The sequence below is a fragment of the Balaenoptera musculus genome, chromosome 21 (assembly GCF_009873245.2).
Source record: "Balaenoptera musculus isolate JJ_BM4_2016_0621 chromosome 21, mBalMus1.pri.v3, whole genome shotgun sequence".
In the NCBI taxonomy this organism is placed as follows: domain Eukaryota; kingdom Metazoa; phylum Chordata; class Mammalia; order Artiodactyla; family Balaenopteridae; genus Balaenoptera; species Balaenoptera musculus.
Window position 1 is genome coordinate 17,556,625 of NC_045805.1, and position 21,261 is coordinate 17,577,885.

At 36.6% G+C, this 21,261-nt stretch overlaps 1 protein-coding gene across 24 annotated transcripts in view; it reads right to left on the reverse strand.

The window, feature by feature from the left end:
- The window catches only part of PCM1 (pericentriolar material 1), an 87,456-nt gene that overhangs the window by 26,633 nt on the left and 39,562 nt on the right, over nt 1-21,261 (reverse strand). For 13 of the 24 annotated variants that reach the window (XM_036838516.1, XM_036838525.1, XM_036838514.1 and 10 more), the window contains 9 exons: nt 20,969-21,159; nt 19,405-19,608; nt 17,617-17,836; nt 17,382-17,527; nt 16,666-16,853; nt 14,057-14,228; nt 11,178-11,536; nt 3,635-3,799; nt 1,316-1,372 (listed from right to left, as the gene is read on the reverse strand). In XM_036838516.1, the coding sequence (XP_036694411.1) occupies nt 1,316-1,372; nt 3,635-3,799; nt 11,178-11,536; nt 14,057-14,228; nt 16,666-16,853; nt 17,382-17,527; nt 17,617-17,836; nt 19,405-19,608; nt 20,969-21,159 (1,702 nt within the window). The remainder of the gene's footprint in view (nt 1-1,315; nt 1,373-3,634; nt 3,800-11,177; nt 11,537-14,056; nt 14,229-16,665; nt 16,854-17,381; nt 17,528-17,616; nt 17,837-19,404; nt 19,609-20,968; nt 21,160-21,261) is intronic. The other 11 variants (XM_036838517.1, XM_036838518.1, XM_036838531.1 and 8 more) reach the window with 3 other exon arrangements.

Below are 21,261 nucleotides of genomic sequence, written 5' to 3' on the forward strand. Positions count from 1 at the left end.
AACATCCTCAGGCCTCAATTTCCACAAGTATAAAATAATAAGGGTAATAAATATGCAACTTCCCTATCTTGCCTCAGACATTTATGAGTATAAAATGAAATGATATACTAAAATTCTCTTAGTAGTTTTAAAATGTTCAAATGTGCTATGTTACTATAAAAATATTTATTATGAGCAGGAACCAGAACTATCTCTGTAGGAAATCTCTACTTATAGGAAAAATCCAGGTATGAAGATGGGATATCACACAAACTTTCCCAATTTATACACTATATTGTAGTTTGATCAGTTGTTTTAGAAAAAGTTTATTTTAAAGATATAAGAACAAAGCATATTTAATTACCTCTGTATGTGATAAAATTATCACTCTAAATTATATATCAGTAAAGATTAAATTATTCCCGAATAATGAATTATGCCAAACATATGCTTCATCCCTCCCGCCTACAATAGAAAAGTGGAAAGTTTTTGCCAGTTTCTCCTCCTGGACTAAAATGCATTTGTTTAGGCTGGAAAAATCCTTGATCTCAGCCAGATTTCTCTGACTCCATCTTGTTTTTATCCTACTTTCAGAGTTCTTTTCTTTAGGAAGTACCACTGATACATTTAGCTTCCTCCACGCTACGTCCTTGTTTTTTTTTGTTTTCTTTAAATTCCCCTAGAGGTTCATACAGGCTTTTCTTTTTTACTCATGTATAGCACAGGAGGCATTAAAGAATATTTACAATTCTAAATCATACAGAACCATGTCTAAAGAAAATTCATAGTTTAAAGACAAAAATAGCATTCTGCAATTTTCCATGATCTTTATTTATCATGGTCTTTGCATGTCATAGTTGCTTTTGTTCAACGGTTTATTTTTTTATACATGTTGACTGGTAAGGAAAAATAAGAACTACAACAGAAGTCATACACAATACTTAACACTGTAAATCAGAGCTAAGAATAAAAATAACTATATTTCTGTTTCTAAAAAATATTAATGCTCATAAGCATTTAAAGAATACAAGATAAATAACTTCAAATAAAACACAAAATTATAACACCTATTACCCACATGAATGTGTTGGTTATGTTACATACACTAACAGAAAATGAAAATAAGAAAAGCAGCCAATTTTACCAACCAAGTAAAGAATTATAAATGAAAACCTTCAGAATTTAGTAAGTATGAATTCTTTCTCTTCTACCAGCCAAATAACACATACACACTAAACTAAATCTAAAAAAATAATTAGAACAATAAAACTAAGGATTTTTAGGACCAATGGAAGAATTAACAAAAAGTGGACACCAAAACTAAGCAGATTGTTACCTGGCGCTTCATTGCATGCATTTCTGTTAGACTGCTGTAGTATTCTCCTAGCATGTGCTGTAGGAAAGGGCAGACATAAGGATGAACATAAAATGTGTATGAATAGTAAAGACAGGGTCTGTAACATGAATAAATGAATGAAAAAAAGAAATAAGCAAATTTCTTTAAAATCGTTTGCCTGAACTGAAATGTTATCCCAAGGTATCGTTTATGCTCTGTTTAAAAATAATCTCTTCAGGGAAAATATCAAAAGATCTGCTATAAACTTGTGTTGATGTGACTGATGACGACTATCATAATAAACTTCTACCATTCACTCTTAGAAGCATACACATCAAAGGGAACCTCCCACAACCCCCGAGGGAGAAGAGGACTGTATATAGTTCAATACTAGCAGCCATATATGCTACAATCTAATGATCATATAACAAAAACTACTATTACTTGCCATAAAGAATTTTAGGGTAATGGTTAAAACTATGTCTTTTTAGAAAAGAGGAATATTTATATTATTCAAACATTTTTTTAGTTCACCAAAATTTCATGGTTATATGTTTCTAAGTGACAGTAATAAGATCTGAAGTACTATGACCAACTATCAATTATTTAGGTAACTGACATCTCAGTTATTAAGCCTATCAATTTAGTGCCTTTCTCCAACCTCCACCCAACTGTTTACTGTTTGAAGACATCAGTATTTGACAAAGATAGTGAAAGGAGATGGAATCTACAAAACTTTGGTAAAATGCTAGGGTCGGAACAATAGAATTGATATGTTTGACAAAAGGATCTTGGACTTAACAGGAGACCAGGATTAAAACTTCGGCTCTACCATTTGCTAGCAATACGACCTTGAGGAGGTCATTTCAAAATATGAATAAATGTGATGTTTCTTTTCTGATTACAAAAGTAATAAATACTCATTATAAGTTTTAGAAAATATAGAGGAGTTTAAAGATAATAAAACCACTATTAACATTTTGATGCATTTTCTTCCAGTTTTTTTTTTATCCAGATTTTTGTTTAAAATAGTTGGAATCATAATGTTCAGCCAACACCTAAATCCCACTTTCTTCTTTTCACTTTTGTTTCCTTAGGATGGATGCCTACAGGTACTGGGTTAAGGGCATGACTTTTTTCCCCCAAAACTGTACCAGTTTATATTACTGGTCCTTTATGAGCACTGGGAAAAAACAGGCACCCCCTCTGATCATGCTTCCTCATCTGCAAAATGAAAATAAAATGAATTCAAAGGATTATGAGGCTCAAATGAGATGAGTAATTTGTTTAGTTTGTAAACAATAGCATACTACAAATGGTAGCTACTATTATCATTTTCACCAAGGGTCTTACTGACAACTGAAAATTTAGAGTCTATATTTACTGCCTCCCTCTCCATATTTCTTTGAGATGTACTTATTCTTTATAAATCAGGGACGTGCCAGTACTTACTTAAACTAAAATGGCGGCAAATACTTATGACTCCATTCATTCAATAAACACTCACTGAGTGCCTACCATGTGTCACGTTCTATGCCAACATTTAAGATACAAATATGAAAAAATATCGTCTACTGCCAAAGGACTCAAAAAGGTGATACAGACACTTGAACAAGTAAATACTACATAATGTGATACAGGCAACAAAAGAGGTTTACACAGGCTATGACAGAAAAACAAAAAGGAGAAAGGGTAACCTCTCCCAGCTTGGATTTGGATACAATTCCAGAGTTCCAGAATTAAGATTTTATTTAAGAGCCAGCAGAGAAAAAGGCTTACAAAGAGCAAAAAGGACTTGAGGCAGAAAAGACAACTGCTGAGGTGGCTATGGGAAAACTTCAGTTCAGTGCCACTGAAAGAGTCAAGTTCAAGGCATAGGGTGTGAGAAATGAGTCTGGAGAGGCAGGAAGGAATCAAATCTCTGCTGGTCAGGTATGTTACACTGAGGCATCTGGACTTTCTCCTGCAGGCACGGTGAAGGCCAAAGATTTTAAGCAGGGGAACGATGTGATTTTATATCCAACTCTTATTCAGATAATATTTTCAGAATTTCAAATTAGGAGTACCAAATTAATGTCAACTATACTTGTTCATTCAAAATTTTATCAAAATGCATCAAAAGATAGTATCACAATAACAATAAAATATATTTCCAGTTTACACTTCTTGATATCAAGAACTGTGTACTGTAAACTCTACTATAAAGCCTTTCACATGATAGAAAAGTGTGATAGATGAATTTTAAGCTTGTTTTAATATAGCTTTTCAAATCTAAGGTGAAGAAGTCCTTAAATTAAAACAAACCAAAAAAGAACATACCTGACGATATTTCTGTAGACCTACTATGTCTTATTACTTTTTCCAGCTGCTCATGATTCTTTCTGCTGAACACTTTCGCTTGAACAGGCGCTTCAGTCTGGGCTGAATGTCTGTTCCTACTTTTGCAAGGTTCACATGTGCTAGACATACTGGCACTTTCATACCCTTGAGTAAAAAAAGTGACAGCTGTTATCAGTTGCAACTAACTCAGACTGAAAGGGAAATTGATTTCCATAGTGAAACAGTACAGGTCACTCAATTTAGAATGCTGTGAAGGCCTGGTATAACTAGAAATCAAAATAGTAAATAGTATGTTTCGGAAAAATCTTTGCGATAACCTTTGGAGGCATAGGATAACAGTAATAAATTCTAACACTTCATTGTCCTTCGATATTCATCTCAATGAATATATCCCAACTCAAACTACATGGTAGACCTTATATAACCCAAATTCTCTACTAGACTCCAAGCTAACAATTTTTCAGTATTAGGAAATACAAGAAAGAATCACACCTAATCTATATATGTCCATGATAGACAGAAGAATAAGGGGCATTAAATAATCAGATGTCTGCTTTTGTATACCTTTTGTTTAATATGACTTGGTATAAAGCCTTCCCCACCCAAAGGTTATACATATATTCTATTAACTCTTCCGAGTTTTGGTATTAATCTTTTTTTTCCAGTTACTTTTTGGCATCTAGCACAAGGTAGGAATTCAACTTTATTTTGTTCCACATGGATAGTTGGTTACACCTACCCTTTTCCCACTGAATTAAAATGCAACCTTGGTCAATATATTAAATCTCCACATTTATTGGTTTTACTTCTGGGCATTCCATCTGTTTAACTTATCTATTCCAATGCCACAGAAGTTTTACACTATGTTTAAACACCTGGTAAGACAAGTCCTATCTAGCTTATTTTCTTAGCTATTTTTGGACACTGGTCCTTCCACAGAAGTTTCGAGATCTTTTCCCCCCAATTTCAAAAACAATCCATGAGGATTCAAAATAGAAACACATTAAAAGTATTTATTAATTTGAGGAGAATTTATTTAAATATTTATTTATATATTTATTTGGCTATGACAGGTCTCAGCTGCAGCACGGGGGATCGTTGTTGCAGCGTGTGGAATCTTTAGTTGCAATTTTATACATTCTAACTTAAGAACATAGTTATGCTTTTATATTTGCTTAATCTTGTTTCGTGTTCTTCAAAAAATTTTTTATAGATCTAGTACATTTCTTGTTAAATTTATTCCTAAGGATTTTTTGTCCCAGTAGCTTTGGATACTACTATGAAAAGAATACTCCCTGCCACTTCCATTTCCACTGGGTATTACTATGACAGAGAAAAATATTTACACACTTATTTCATAATCTTATTTCATAATTACTTTACTAACTTAGCTAACTTAGGTAGCTATTTTCCAGTGTCTCTCGGGCTAGCTTAGAAAATATATGAAATTTGTTTCCCTCCTTTTCAAATATTTATTCCAATCATTTAATCTTGTCATAATACTTTCCAACCAATGCTAAATAATGATGGTGGTAGAGAGGGAATCCCTGTTAATTCCTAATTTTGATAGAGATATCTCTGGAGTATTTTCATTTACAGTAGTGCTTGTAAGTGGCATCAGCTAACAGCCTTTATTATATTTAAATAACTGCCTCCCTTTCTAGGTGCATTTTCATTAGGAATGACTTAAAATTTTATCTAACCTACCGCTATGATTACATGACTTCTGTCCTGTAATGTGGTTGATATAATCAATTATGTTGACAGATTTCCTGATAATAAATCACGATTACATTTCTGTAATAAACCCTGTTGACAACAGTCTAATATTCTTTTCATATACTGGCAGGTTAAATTTGCTAGTATTTTACTTTTGAATTTACATTAATAGCTGAGATTAAACTACTGCTGTCTTTACTCAACTGTTACCTCTCCTTTTCACCTTCCCTTATATAAAGGTCTCTATCTGATTCATATGTTGTCTCTATAGTTTCCTTCAGATAGGATACACCAGTATCTTCTTCCATCTTGACAGGTGAAGAGTCTCTTGTCGGAGAGTAGGATTCTGAGTTGTAGTCCCTTTTTGTCCACAAATGGATGTCACTTCACTTCTACTTTTTTAGGTTTTAAGTAAGACTGTCTGATGTCAGTTTGGTTTTTCTCATTATATGTAACTTGTTCTTCCAACCTGGAAGCTTAGAGGATTTTTACTTTTTCCTCGGAATCCAGGAACTGTTATCAGTCTATACACAGGGGGGAAGGGGTGTATACTTTCTCTCCCTGCCTCCTGGCTGGGCAACAGTCAACTATTTTGATCTGCGGTCTTGAGTCTTTCTTCATTAAAGATTCCCCTTTATTATTTGTTGAATTACTGCCTCTCCTCCTTTTTTTTTTTTTCTCCTTTAGAACTCCTTGTATATCAGATCTCCAAGATTTGTCCTTAAGCCTCTAATCATTTCTCTCTTTATTTTATCTCTTAGTACTTTTTGCTCTGTGTAATGACATAGTTCTTCCCTTTAATTTTCTAGGCCAGTAATTTGGAACTTAATAGCATTTGTCCTCTTTTTCAAATAATCTAAACATTAAATGTGAAAATCATTTTTTCTAGTTCTAAAGAATTTACGTTATAATTCAATCTGCTTTTTAAAATAATTCAATCTGCTGAAGTATTCTTATCATCTTGCTCAAGTGAGTACTTCCTTCAACAATTCTGTTTTTACTAGATTTTACCTGTTCTGGTGGTCTGCTTCTGTGACTTCTCTCTGGCTGCTGGTCCCTTTTATGTGCACTGTTATGTTCACTGGGTTAGTCCCGACTCTTATCCACCCTTAAGGCTGGACCCAACTGCTGGGCGGCTTTAATGGCAGCATGCCGACAGTGCTTGGAAGTCTCACGCCCACGGTGAAGCAATGGTCTGGTTGGCGAGCTGTCGGCCTCCCATCAAGACAATGAAAAAGGAAGCCTCTCGACTGCTCAGTCTCCTCAGCTGCCAAGGTAAGTGCTTTACCACGTTCAGGGTAGGGAGGATGCCGCCTCTTTTTTCAGTGATACCCTTTCCCATTAGTACTTTGAAGTGGCAAAAGACTGCTACTCCTGGAGGGGAGGGAAGCGCCCTCCCCGTGAAAGGAGGGGTTGCATGGATCTCCTCCAAACAAGTTTTCTCTAAGAACCACAGGGCTCTGATTTTTGCTCACTCTCTGAAAGAGCCAGCAGAACCTAAAGCCTTGCTGCTTATCTCTCTAGATCACAACGGCTGCTCTGTTAATAACAAATTAGTTCCCAATATACTGTCAAATTATTCTCTGTGATATCCTATCTGGATTCAACTTCCCTTTCTTTCTCTAAGGCCATCATTCAAGTTAGGACTTCATCATCTCATGTATAGGTTCCCGATTTCTTTGTTGGTCTCTAAGACTCTCAAGCCACTCTCATTCATTCTGCATGAAACTTACCGGAAAAAGAGCACTTACTTTGGACTATTACATAAAAAGCAATAAAAGGTATGACTGCCAAGAGTAATATGTAAAATGATATAAATGGTAGTACTATTGCTTATTTAATTAACAGCAAACATAGCTCTGAAGAAAATAAAGTATGTTATTCTAACAAGAACATTTATATAAATGAAATTAAGCTTCTAATTGCTGTTACTGAATCATGTGAAAAGTGCTGAATGGATTCTAATCAAAATTAAAATATATATTATGTAGCATACAGAAAATTCTCTTTAGGGAGCCCCAGTAGTGAGAAAAAACAAAAAAATAAAAATCAGTCATCCTCCAAAAAAGCTAAGACTGTGAAGAGAAGCATGCTATAAGTTTTAAGATGCTATAAAAAGAGGGAAAAAAAACCCCCATGGTTTTATATGAGTCCCAATTTTAAAATATCAAGGGCTAGATTTCCAAAGTTAAGGTACTACTGTTGATTAGTTTCTCTTTGGGGCACTTTAATAGTAATCCTCCAGGGAAAGTAGAAGATTTAATGAAAGTCAGTAATACTTCAGAGTAACACTGGCCAGGCCAGCTGATATAACAGTGGCAACATCGACATATGATGGTCATTATTGTAAGGGGGTTATCTCCTGTTTTTCTCAGCACGAGTGGCTGACAGAGCTAGAGGAAACAGTATTTCTAGTTGTGTCTCCATTACAAGGAAACAGCTCAACCAGAGCACCCTGGAGACCTTCCATGCACCCACACAGGCCACACTGGGAAGGACTGAACCGTCGCTGAATCTAAGTCTTGGCGGAAGGCCTTACAATTTTCCTCTCTTTCCCCTGAAAGGCTGTCATGAGAGAACTTCTCATCTCCTCCTGGGCTCTGATGAAAACATGAGACCGGTTCGCCTCACCCCCTGAGGGTACATCTCCATTCTCTACCGTGGCTTAGCTACAGCACAGCATTGGCTCCTAGGCTACAGGGTGCCCCACCACTCATGATGCAACTATCATCTGGCCCCTTCTGTTTCAGCATCGCCCTTGTGGTGAGTGGCATAAGGGACACAGGGAGCTGGCACCTTTGGCCACCCTTCCTTTCTCTGACTTCATTAAATAATAAACTCTGAATCTAAAAAGGGCCATATCTGTCAGGGCTTATCTTGCCTAATGCTAGACATGCATTTTATCTCAAGCTTCATTAGTGAGCAAGAAGAGTGGGGGAAGAAAGCAACGAAAAGACTCAGGGCCGGGAGGAACCCGGAAGTCAGCATACTGAGGACCATCTAGACTATGTGCTTCTACTCCTCTCCAATAACATCAAAAGAGGAAATGGGCCTGGTAGAGCGTAGCCAAATTATGGGTCTGTTAACCAAGTTATATGTCTGATAACTCAAGTACCCAGCAAGGCAAGAAGTCATGCTCAACTCATAAAGTCTGAATTTGAACTGAAGCTTAAAAGATAATTAGCACATAATTTGTAAAATCTTACTTTGCATGCAATAATATGTCTCTTTACATATAAAGACCTTCTAAAGATTACCATCATTGGTATATTACCATCATGTGAAACAAAGTTAAATGAAGATTTAGCATGCTACTTCTGAAAGACTGTCAACATGCACAGAAAACATAGAAACAGCTCAAATTTGGAACAGTATAATTGGCTGTACTATATCTTTTAAGATAGCAACTTAAGTCCCACTGTGCTGGCCTATTTGCCATATCCTATTTCCTTCCCCAGTTCTCACATCTTCTCTTCTTGCTTCACCCTGACTCTACATTACTTTTCCTATTGTTACTACAATTTGGAATGCTTCCCAATCTTCCCTCCATCGACCTCCATTCCTACTTCCTTTAAGACAGAGTAAACATTCTTTCTTCTAAGAAATCATGGCTATCCCTATCCCACAAAGAGAACAAAAGCAACATCAATTAGTGGTCTAGCTCAGCACTTCTCAGACTTTAATGTGCATGTATTCGTATTAAAACATCTGGAATCTTGCTACTATGCAAACTGAGAAACAGTGCGTACTGATTCAGCCGGTATGAGGTGGGGCCCAAGAGCCTGCATTTCTCGTAAGCTCCCAGACATGCGGATGCTGCTTGTCCGCGGCTCACGTGCTGCGTAGCAAGGACTTGGCTCATTTGATTTTGCTACATATTATTTTGACTCTGCATATATTAGTTCGGTTCTGCTATCAGGTCTTTTATCTTTGTGTGTGCACCTTAAAGTGGAGCTCCCACTAACAGATGGTCTTAAAGCCCTCTTGAACAAATGTGAATGTGCACTTCTGGCAAGTATTTTTATACTTAAGTATGAAAAGAGAGAGCAAATAGATCAGAAGGCCAATCTTTGCCTTGAAGTAAAAGAAAAGCTGAATTGTATATCTGGAACCATAATTCTTCAGAATAAAGGGGTTTCAAAAATACAAATACACCAGGATTTCTAGGCTCAGGCAGACATGGCCGTATGTTGGCTGAGTGCCCTCTAAGACCCTGCTACTCAAACTGGAGTCCACAGACTGCACTGTCAGTGCTGACCAACAATGCATGGGAGAGCTTGTTAGAAATGCAGACTCTCAGGTCCCTCCTCAGACTGACTGAATCAGACTCTGACTTTACGCAAGATTCCCAAGGAGATCCGTATGAAACATTATAAAGTTCAAGAAGCACTGCCCTAGCACACTCAAAATAACCAGCTGAATGAGAGAATGCTGGGATCACAAATGTTAGTTTCTTTCCATTTACTCATATGACAAAAAGCATTCTGTTGGAGCAACTACGTCAATAAGAAGTTCAGAGTTACCCAGAGGGCCTCTCTCAAAATGGTCACTATCTACTTAAATCTTCTCTAGTGGCACCAAGAGTGACCATGGAGAAGGCATCGTAGTTGTATTTTCATTCATTTGAATGGTTTCAGATCACTAATCTACTAAGTAATCAGCTCCTCCCAAACCTACGTAACTGAAAAATGATTTCAAGGATGACAATGTGTATGCTGAGAAAAATGTTGCCCCTGTTCAAGTTCGCTCGTTTAACGATGAAATCAGAGCCTTCACATGGGAGCAGGAGTAGGAGCCCAGGACTTAAGGGAACATGAAGTACTGAAATGAAAAACAATATATACACGCACTCTTTGTCACATCCATAGTTTTCATCAGATTCTTCAAGGGTTCCATTATCCAAAGATGGCTGAGATGAACGCTGCCAAAGCTTACAAGTGGATTTTTAACTGCAGAGTGTCCCAGGACCTTTACTACACTTATAGTGTATTGTGAGCTTCCAAGAGAGGAAGTTAGTGGGTGCAGTGAATTTTCACAATTTTCTGATTATAAGCCTAGAATATTTTGCTCTTAAGCACCAAATACTATCTCCTTGAAGGCAGAACAACCTTTCAGGGCCACAGCCAAAAAGTGTCCCTTGCAAACTGGAAGGAGCATCCTTTAACTACAATATTCCAGAGTTTAGCTAGTAAATCAATTTTTAACCTAGTGTTAGACTTCAGTAAGTTCTTCAAAAATCATAAAAAATCTGTTTTTTAAAAAAGTGGCATGCAGTGAACACTATAAAGAGAACTTTGATATTATACTCAATGACAAGATTCAATAAAATATGGATTAATGTTTTCTCCTATTAACTAAGGTTCAGTTCCTGAAGGACTAAGAGCAAACCTGTTGTAAAAGTGACTTCATCTACATGATATTCAAAGATTGCAATGTAGTCAGAGGCCCACATTTCTTTAAATGAATCCACCGCGGATCTAGCCAGAAGTCATGAACAAAGTCTTGCACGTAATATTAAACGAGAGAACAGTAAAAGTTCCAAGCTGATAGGAACCACATACATAGTAAGAAGTTTTAAGAGGCACAAAAAAGAATAAATGCCATGTTTTAAAATATCTACACCATTAAACCCTATTTGATAAATTTTATTTAAAAAGTTCTCAAAGGTAACTAAAAATGACTTTGCTCAGGTGGGTCTACAACAGTGCCTCCTCATCAGTCACGCCGAAATGATACTCGCCAACATGTGAGAGTGAGGGTGCCAACATTTATGCTCATCAAGTCAACAAATTGCAGTACTTACCAGTATTTTTAACTCTGCTTTTCAGCTGAGTAGAATGCCTCTTCTTACTCTTTGATTTGGGAGTTTTATCTTTAGATGCCAGGCTGGCCTGTGCAGATGCTTTTCTTGACTTGAATGTTTTAGTTACTGTTGTTGGATCTACTGGGTCAGGCATACTGCTAAAGCTTTCTAACGACTCTTCATCAAATTGGCGTCTTCTCCTACTGGTATCTAATTGATTTTTGCGATGACTATTTGTTGTTTTCTCTACAGACACTGCAAATCCAGTCTTGAGAAATGGTTTTTCTACTTCACCTTCTTGGTCATACAACCATGGTGTCCTACTGTTCTCCACCTCCTCTTCGGGCTGTTTTTGATTCCTTACCAATGAAAATAAGTTTTTATATATTACAATGATATATTTCTATATCTACTGAAAACTCCAGATACACTTAATTTATAGTCTACTAGTAGATTCAGGTAAATAAAAACTGTCAACAGGCTATAAAAATATTCCCACAAAATACACATTAAAAATGAAAATATTACACAGGCTAAGGTACTAAATTACTTTAAACTTTAATTTTATACCTTTCTCACTAAACCATTTTCACTAGTGAGACTTTCAAACCAAAGATCCAGCATTCATGATGGAAAGAGTGGGAAGGTAAGATCAAGGGAGGATGGAACATACAAGGAAAAAACAAAAAACTTAAAGAAACAACTGAAAAAGAACCACAGTAAAAAGTTTGGAAACATACATGGATCTGTGTCACCTAAAGCAGTTCAAATATAACCAGAATCTGGTGAAAACAACTGGCCATGTAACTAGTAATTTATTTCTCTGCACATTAAGTCTTGTTTAGCTCTGTTAGCTTAGTGTCATTTTCCAAATTTTATCTGCTAAACATTGGCATCCCTTAATATGTTAATAGGTATTCACTGGTTATCTAAATCTGGGAAAAAATACGCAAAACAAAGTTAAACAGGTCTGCAGTACTTCTCAGAACTTTCAATATGCCAATGTGTTTTATGAATGTCTTCGAAGGGAACATAGTGAACACGTTGTCTGCAACTTTTTATTACAGAACCTGACATGGACAACAGAGTTCCTAAGAATATAATTTGGGAGACATTGATCTACAGGGATTAATTCAAGACAAAGATTAGCAAACCTACAGTTTACATGCCAAATTCAGCTTGTTGCCTGTTTTTTTGTATGGCCTGAGAGCTATGAATGATCTTTATATTCTTAAATCGTTGAAAAAAAAAATTAAAAGGAGAAATATAGTTTATGAGACATGAAAATTACATAAAATTCAAATTTCACTGTCCATAAATCAAGTGTTCTTGGAACACAGCAACTTATCTGTTTATATATTGTTTATAAATGCTTCTGTGCAAAAATGGCAGAGATAAATGGTTATGACAGACACTATGGCCTGCAATATTTACTACGTAGTCCTTTATAGGAAAAGTTTTCTGACCCGAGCTAACAACTACAATGTTTCATCTGACCTCTTTGTTATCTCCAGCCATTTAATTCAGGGAACCTATAATAGCTGAAATTTTGGAAAGAGATGAGGTCTCTTTCCAAAAAGATGCATCTTTTTTTTTTTTTTTTTACTACCAATTACATGTAAACTATAGATAATAATGAAGTAGGGACCTTCCATTAGGAAGGCCATTCACTAAAGCTTTGAATAAATGTTTATTGCTTGTGATGGAGATTCATTCAACCACCATTTCTCAATGTCAGTTGACCACTAAACACTGTTTTAGGCTCTGACAATAGAATACTTTCACAGAGTAACACAAGATTTAGTAGGAAAAAAAGGTTAGTGCAGATAAGAAAAGGAGTCAACAAGGTCAGGGAGGTCTACCACAGGATTCCTGGAGGTGAACACGAAGTTGAATTCTAAGAATTTTTGGTTAATTAAGTAAAAAACAAAACCAAAATGTTCATGATTTAACAATTAAACTGTCAAAATGCTGATTTAAGAGGCTGAGACATGCCCACACACATAACTAAAGGGAGAAGTAATGTGACCTATATATTTATAAAGGGATAGGAAAAACAAAATCATAGAGATACTTCTGACAGAACAAGCATTAGGCTCAACTGACCTCTGATTTTTCATCCTTTTAAAAAGTTTTTCTGAAGTAAATAACAACAATGAAAAGGCTATAATCTTTTTACCAGCGGGCTATCAAAATCATTTTCTGGATTAAAACAATCATTAAAAACATTATTTATCGAGCCATAAAAATGCTTTAGAGAATGATTAACCTGAGCCAATCCAATGAGTCTTTCACACACTATTTGGGTCAAAATTGTAATTGGGAAGATTATCGTATTAAAAAATAATAAATGTGAGAAACAGAGAGAAAAAGGAATCCTGACTATGTATCACTAAAACTTCCTTGGCAAAAGTTGTTTTTATAACCTAATAGTACTCAATATTACATTTGGATGGGCCTTAGGAACTTACTCTAATCAGGGGCTATGAATCAAACAAAGGAGCCATCACTTTGTAACAACTATCTTCCAGCAGTTAATATTAGTTTCTATTTCTAAATCAATGAACAGTGAACTGGTATAACCTTAAAGACAGATATCAAATCAAGGCCAAAGACACTCTATGGATTAGGTCATATCCTTCCAAAATGAACCTCACAGGACACCCTGATCAAAACTCTGAACCGCTCTTGTACCAGGGTTAGCAGCAGGTATACGCCTGAGTGACATCTGGTAAGATGTCAAAACTTCATATTCCCAACACTATCGAGTCAGACAATCACAAACATCCTCCCTAATTACATTCTCAAATTACAGATAATTAGATGTAGTCACAAAGTGATGTTTAAGCAAATAATGGATTATGTTTACAATCAAGTACCTTTGTTTTTCTGCTCCAACAGAAGAACTACTTTCAAAAGGTTTTGGAAAAGCCATGTATTCTGTTTTCCCTGAAGGATTCTGGGCTAATGGTTGCTGCTGTTCAGTGGGTGTAGAAATATTTTGAGAAAAATCTCCAAAATTAGAAGGAAATAAAGGGCTGAAATTCATACCTAATAAATAAAAACAATGGGTAAGACAACAATAAAGAAGCACCTTTAGCCTTAAAATGAAATTTAAAAATAGTTTTAATTAAATATGCCATTCAAATCCACCAAAAGAAAAATCTGTGATTAAAATAAAGTAACACTCATTTATTCAATCACTGTTTTACAACTCAGTCAGCTATGTTTTCAGCATTGGTGATTCAAAGATAAATACTGATCCCCAACCCCTTAAGAGCTAAAAGTTAGCAAAAATAATGCTTGATATTTATCAGAGTATTACTGGGTACAAGGCTCTACTGTAGGCACGTTACATGTTACTTCATTTAATGCTCAAAACAACACTGTGAAATAGGTATTATATTCATTTTACTAGTGAGAAAATAGGTTTAGAGATCGAATGCCTAGTAAATGAAAGAGCAGGTTAGATCTCAGGTTTGCATGGCTCCAAAGCTTAGGTTCTTTACACTCTACGTGGGAAGTAAAATATAATCACATACTTAATATATAGCGCTGTAACAGAGATATTTACAAATGGCTACTTACAACTTGGGGGAGAAGGGGATCAGGGAGGGTTTCACAAAACTGAACTAGATTGACTGTGAAGAACGAACAGTCTTCGTACAGGGTTGGCATGGGTATAAGGCATATTATGACAAAAAGGAACTGCATGTGCAATTTCTTATATTATTTGTTACTTAAATGCCTACTCAAAAAACATCTGCTGGGACTTCCCTGGAGGCGCAGTGGTTAAGAATCCGCCTGCCAATGCAGGGGACACGGGTTCGAGCCCTGGTCTGAGAAGATCCCACATGCCGCGGAGCAACTAAGCCCGTGCGCCGCAACTACTGAGCCTGCGCTCTAGAGCCCATGAGCCACAACTACTGAGCCCGTGTGCCAAAACTACTGAAGCCTACGTGCCTAGAGCCTGTGCTCCGCAACAAGAGAAGTCACCACAGTGAGAAGCCTGCGCACCGCAACAAAGAGTAGCCCCCGCTCGCCGCAACTAGAGAAAGCCTGCAAGCCGCAACGAAGACCCAATACAGGCAATAAATAAATAAATAAATAAATTTTTTAAAAAGTCTGCTGCCAATATTAATCCACACCTAAGAACTAAAAACCTTGTTAAATTGTTTAACACCATTGCTTTTATAATCCTGTTAAGAAAATACACTGTATCTGTGGATATTTATATTCACAAAGCCCTCCCAACCCTTTTCCTCTTCCTATATTCTCTGGCAAACACCTTCAACTCCTCTCCCTTCATGACTCACCTCACCTAACTGATCATTCTACCTCCAGAATGTCTTTAAAATTACTCCTTTTTCTTTACCGCTACTGCCGATGCCTCAGGTCGAGCTGTCATTCCTTCCCTGCTGTTACTGCACTAGCCTTCCACTCACCATCTATACCCTTAGCGCCTTCCCTCCAATCTCAATCAACACTATCACTAGTGTCATCTTTTTAAAATATAAACCTCATGCTATTCCTCTGGATTAGCAGGATTCCTCAAAATCTTCCAATGGCCCCTCTAGTAAGCAGCAGAAAGTCTAAGCTTCTTTGCACAGCACAAAGGCCTCCACTGCTCTCCAGCCACATCAACTACCCTTCCCCTGCCATGGCCCTAAACACGAGCCATACTTCATGACCTCTAAATTCCCTAAGTAATATACTGTTCCATTGCTTTGTAACTCTAAGTGGTTCCATTAATCAGAAAGTCCTTTCCCTTCTAATCTCCCTGGAAAAAAATTATACTCATTCTTTAGCTTTAATATCACTTTCTCTAGAAAAAAAGCGATTTGCTGATAATCTCTTGCCCCAAGGAAAAGGAGGCCATTCACCTCATCTGCACCACTGCTACAGCACCCATGGCAAAGCACTAAGCATTTATTAGCATTCTTAGCTTCTTCACTAGACTCTGAATTCCTTAAAGCATCAGGCTTGCCATCTTTGAATCCCAGTCATTTATATAGTGTCTGGCACATGACAGGTACAGAAAAAGTCTGAATAAAAGCCTAAACTAAGTAAAAGTAAATATAAGCCTAAACCAAACACCTTTACTCTAGTGGTATATCTCCCTACTAAGACACAAAGCTCCTCTACAAGAGCGTTGCCTTATTCACCTCTCCTCTCCTAATATTTTACACAGTGCCTGATGTACAGCAGCCAGTAGACAGGTTAATTCCCTTTCTCCTTGATAAATAGTTGTTGAATAATTCAAAGGTAAAAGACTAAGCAATCATTCATAATTTACTTAATTTCATTAGCAACCACATTCAGTTTAAGCGTTCACTACAAAGAATCAATGTAGAAAAGAGTTTATAACTTTCTTTGCAAACATTTCCTACCACTCCAAAAGGGACTGATAAAAATCCATGAAATAGACGAATGTTATTCTCAAACACTCTGCATTTATTTATTTTCATTTAAGTTTTCAGCCACTTACCTGGTGCAAATGATGAAAAATTAGTAAACCCCGGTAGGTTGAACAGATTTACAGGCTGTGCTGGAAAGCTGAAAGGACAAAATAAACTGGGAGAAGGAGGGTGTGATGCACTACTGACTCTTTCCTTGCTTCCAGGATTTTCTGGATGATTTTGTTGGCGCATAAGTTCATTTAGCATTTGCTTCAACCTGTAAAAATGTAAGGAGTCAGTAATTTAACAGTCAGTTATATTACCATCTATGTAAAGTACATCCAGAAAGAATACATGTAAGACATGATTCAACAGTATGTGGAACAAACTGACTGCTCTGATGTTTACTACAACAAATATCTGCTTGTCCTGCATGCTTAGTTCAGTAACTTAGCCTTTACAACAAGAACTGCGCTTAGCACTTCTAACAGATAGTAGGCATAATTACAACAAACTCATTGTTTATATTGCTGTTTACAGCTTTACTGAGGTATAATTTACACACTATACAACCTACTTAAGGTAAGTGTAAAGTTGAGTACTATAAAATTTTTTTAAAAAGTCAGGTCCACAGTATGAAAAAGGAACATTGAACAAAATCTCTGCTTATAAAATTCTCAGGTGCCAGAGAATATTCGAAAATGATACTTGGCTCATGCCCTTTTCTCCCAGAAGGTAACTGTAAAACTCTTGCTCAGTTTTAGCACTTACTATACACTCTCACTACTTCTAAGAAACAGATTACCTTTGTACATTATTCTGTTGCCATGTTAGCTGGGTATAGCACTGGTTCAACTGGTGCATTATAAGGTGTACTTGAGGAGATGCAACATTGCTGGGCATAACACTGTAAGGGCCCGTGAGAAGAGTTTGTAGCAGACAAGATAGAGTCTGTGGAAAGAAAATTTTTGGAATAGTTACCGATGACATGAGAAAAACGTGTACTGCTTCAAAAACAAGATAAAAAAATTCTACTTTACCTGCTGGTCTTGCATCAAAGTCTGACAAATATTGACACTGAAATCAAGTTGTTTCTTTAGCTGATTGATTTGTTCTTGCCACTGTTCTTTCTCTTCTACATAAGAGAGTTCTGACACCCAGCGAAGGTTTTCCTGACGCTGCATGCTGATATTCTGTTGTCTTGTCCTGGCTAAAGGACGATAATTTCCATCTGCTGAAAAAGGGCGATTGTTCTTCCACCTAACACAAGATTTAAAGCATTAGGTCATCTTATGTAATTATTTGGTTTTTAAAATCTGGCAATAAACCTTGATACCCTGGTCCATACACCTGTATTCTCTTCACAGGACTTAAAATGTATGGAAAATAGAATGAGAAAAATTCTGGATTTCTAGTCTTATACAATTTCATTTTTCATTCCTTTTGAATCTTTTTTCATTTATGTTTTACCGAGAAGTGTCTATATAATTCTGTATTCTTCAAAATGAAAACAGTTATGGGACTTCCCTGGTGGCACAGTGGTTAAGACTCCACGCTCCCAATGCAGGGGGCCTGGTTCGATTCCTGGTCAGGGAACTAGATCCCACATGCATGCAGCAACTAAGAGTTCGCACGCCGCAACTAAGGAGCTGGCGAGCTGCAACTAAGGAGCCCACCTGCCGCAATTAAGACCCAGTGCAACCAAATAAATAAATATTAAAAATAGAGAAAGTTTGCCATTAAAAAAAAAAAAAGAAAATAGTTATAGTTATTATACCACAAGCATTTTCCCACTCTTCATGCTTTAAGCTTAGCTACATAACATTCCATCAAGTGGAATTACTTAACCATCTTTTATACATGAAATATTTTTCAGTTATAAATAAAAACATAGTAAATATTTTTGTTGATAAATCTTTTTCACTATGATTTTTATTTTTGCTTAATTCCCCAAAACAAGAGTGAAGATCAAAGCTTATCAATCTTGATCTTATCTAGCTGGAATCTATCTCAACGACAGTACTCTTGTGATACAATAAATATCATATTTGGTCTTTGTCCCAGGTTCCCAGCACAGAGCTCCTAAAGCTCTTGGCCATCTCCTGAGTGACGACTGTCTTTTGTTATTCATAATGAGCGCCTTCTTGTCAGGCCCTAGTTATTAGCTTCATGATGAGGGCTAGTCACCAGAAAAACCAACCAGGTGTTGGGGGCTGGAACTTTTAGCCCCATCCCCCAGCTTTCACGGAGGGAGACTGAGCTTCGTCGTCAATGGCCAGTGATTTAGTCAATTCTGTCTATGTAAAGAAACCTCCCTAACAACTCCTCAACAAGGTGGTTAGGACAGCTTCCGGGTCGTGAACACGGTGAAGTGCGGGGAGGCTGGTGTGCCCAGAGAGGGCATAAAAGCTCTGTGCCCCTCCCCAACCCATCCCTGGCCCTGCACATCTCTTTCACTTAGTTGTTCTTGAGTAGTATCTTTCATAAGAAGTCAGTAAACAGAAGTATTTTCCAGAGTTCTATGAGTTGTTTTAGCAAATTATGGAACCTGAAGAGGGGCTGTGGGAACCGCCAAATATGTCGCCAAGTCAGACAGAAGTGTGGGTGCCCTGAAGACTTGAGACTTTAAAGCGGCATCGAAAGTGAGGGCACTCTTGTGGGACTGAGCCTCTTAACCTGTGGGCTCTGCCCTGACTCCAAGTAGTTAGTGGTGGAATTAAATTACATTGTAGGACACACAGTTGGTTCAGAGAACTGAAGAACCGCTTGGAGTCAGAAAGACCTGAGACTCTTCAAATCAAGCAAAAAATTAAAACAGTGAAACTAACCTATTTTTAGTTTCCTTTACATTATAAGAGTTATGATTTGCACTGTTAGGAGGATACACAGCAAAGTTATCATTGGAACTGGCATCTTGCTCCTCCTCCTCCTCTTCTTCATCTGTCCGAACAACTGCTTCAGAAAGGTAACCATCTTCATCTCCTTCTTCATCTAGTGCACACTGGGTAGAACCTCCCCAAGTTGCCATTGTTCTAGAGATTAAGAGACAAAACACATGAGATCATTCTGGAGATGAGCTAAATACTTTACCGCCTATTATGTACCAGACACTGTACCAAAAAAAGAAAAAAAAAAAAATCACTGTACCAAAAAAAGTGTATGTATATATGTGTGTATATATATATATATATGTATATGCATATGTGTGTGTACATAAAATTTCATTTAGTCATAGTAACTATGAGATGGATGGTACTCTCCAACTGCTGTTATAATCTGTTTACGCTACCTTCCAGAAAACAATTCTTCATATAAGTTAAACTAGTAATCATATCCCCTGGAACTTATTCCTAAACTAAACCCCTCTCAACTTTCAACTTTTCCTTGAGTCACAGTTTTCTAGATCAGAGTTATCCAGTAAAACTTTCTGCAACAGTAGTAATAATCCGTATCTGTGCTGTCCAAGAGCAGCCATTAAGTACACACGACTAATGAGCACCTAAAATGTGGCTGGTGTGACAGAGAAAATGAATTTTTAATTTTATTTAACTTTAAATAGCCACCTATATTTAGTGGCTGCCGTACTTGAAAGCACAATTCTAGACCCATGGTTCTCAAACCTAGATGTTTAACAAAACAATATAAAGAACTTTTTTAAAGTATAGATGTGTGGTACACAGAACACAATAAAATATTAAAGATATAGTTTGATCAATAAAATTCATATTGGCACTCCAAGAACAGGAATAGTTCTTTTATGAGTACGAAAGAGAGTAAGGTTTAGTGCAATGTTGCAGAAATGCCATCTGACACCAAAAGATTAGGTCATAACAAATTTGGATTTCAAAATTTTAGATCTGAATACTACTATAAAGATAAGTAATTAACTGATCTTATAGATAACCAATTCTTTTAGAAATAGTCTAAATATGGAAATTTCAAACATAAATCCTAAAAACTGAATGTTTTATACAATAAAATGTTTTCAAATTCTTAGGAAATTTACAAATAGCAGATCCTCAAGTTTAAAAAAAGCACTTATTTCTGGACTGATAGAAAAGCACTACAAAGTATCAAGCATTTTCTTTTTATAAACTTGAAACTTAACTAAGAAAATAAGGCTTATATACTCAAGAAAATCTGTATCACCGTGTGAGCAAGTGTCTTAGTAATTTTTTTAAATTTTTTAAAAAGAGAGAAAGGTGATGCTGTGAGAAGTTAGAACAGAAAGTAGCTGGATTTAGTCAAACTGAGTCACAAAGGTGATGCTTAAAACACAAGTCTCACTGCAACAGCAGATTTGTGCTATGATGCAGAGGGGAAATGAGGCCGCCTATCCTACAGGCCGTAAGTAGGTGATATTTTAAAAAATGATTTAAACAGCTCTCTTACTTTTCTGTTCTACTCAGTTGAGGCGTACACAGGTTCTCAGACCCATCACTTCTCAGTGAAGCAGCCACTGGAGATGCAGTTTCAGCCAGACCTTGCCTCCTCTGATGTTCAGCCATCAAAGCTTCAAGCTGCTTTCTTCTCTGTCGCAGCTCTTCCCTTAACATTTCGTGTCTTCGCATTTCTGACCACAACTGTTATTTTAAAAATTAAGTCAAGTTAGTGTAAATATCTGGACTTGTTTTAGCCTTAAAGAAAAACAGCCTAATACTACTGTCAATACCAACAAATATTTC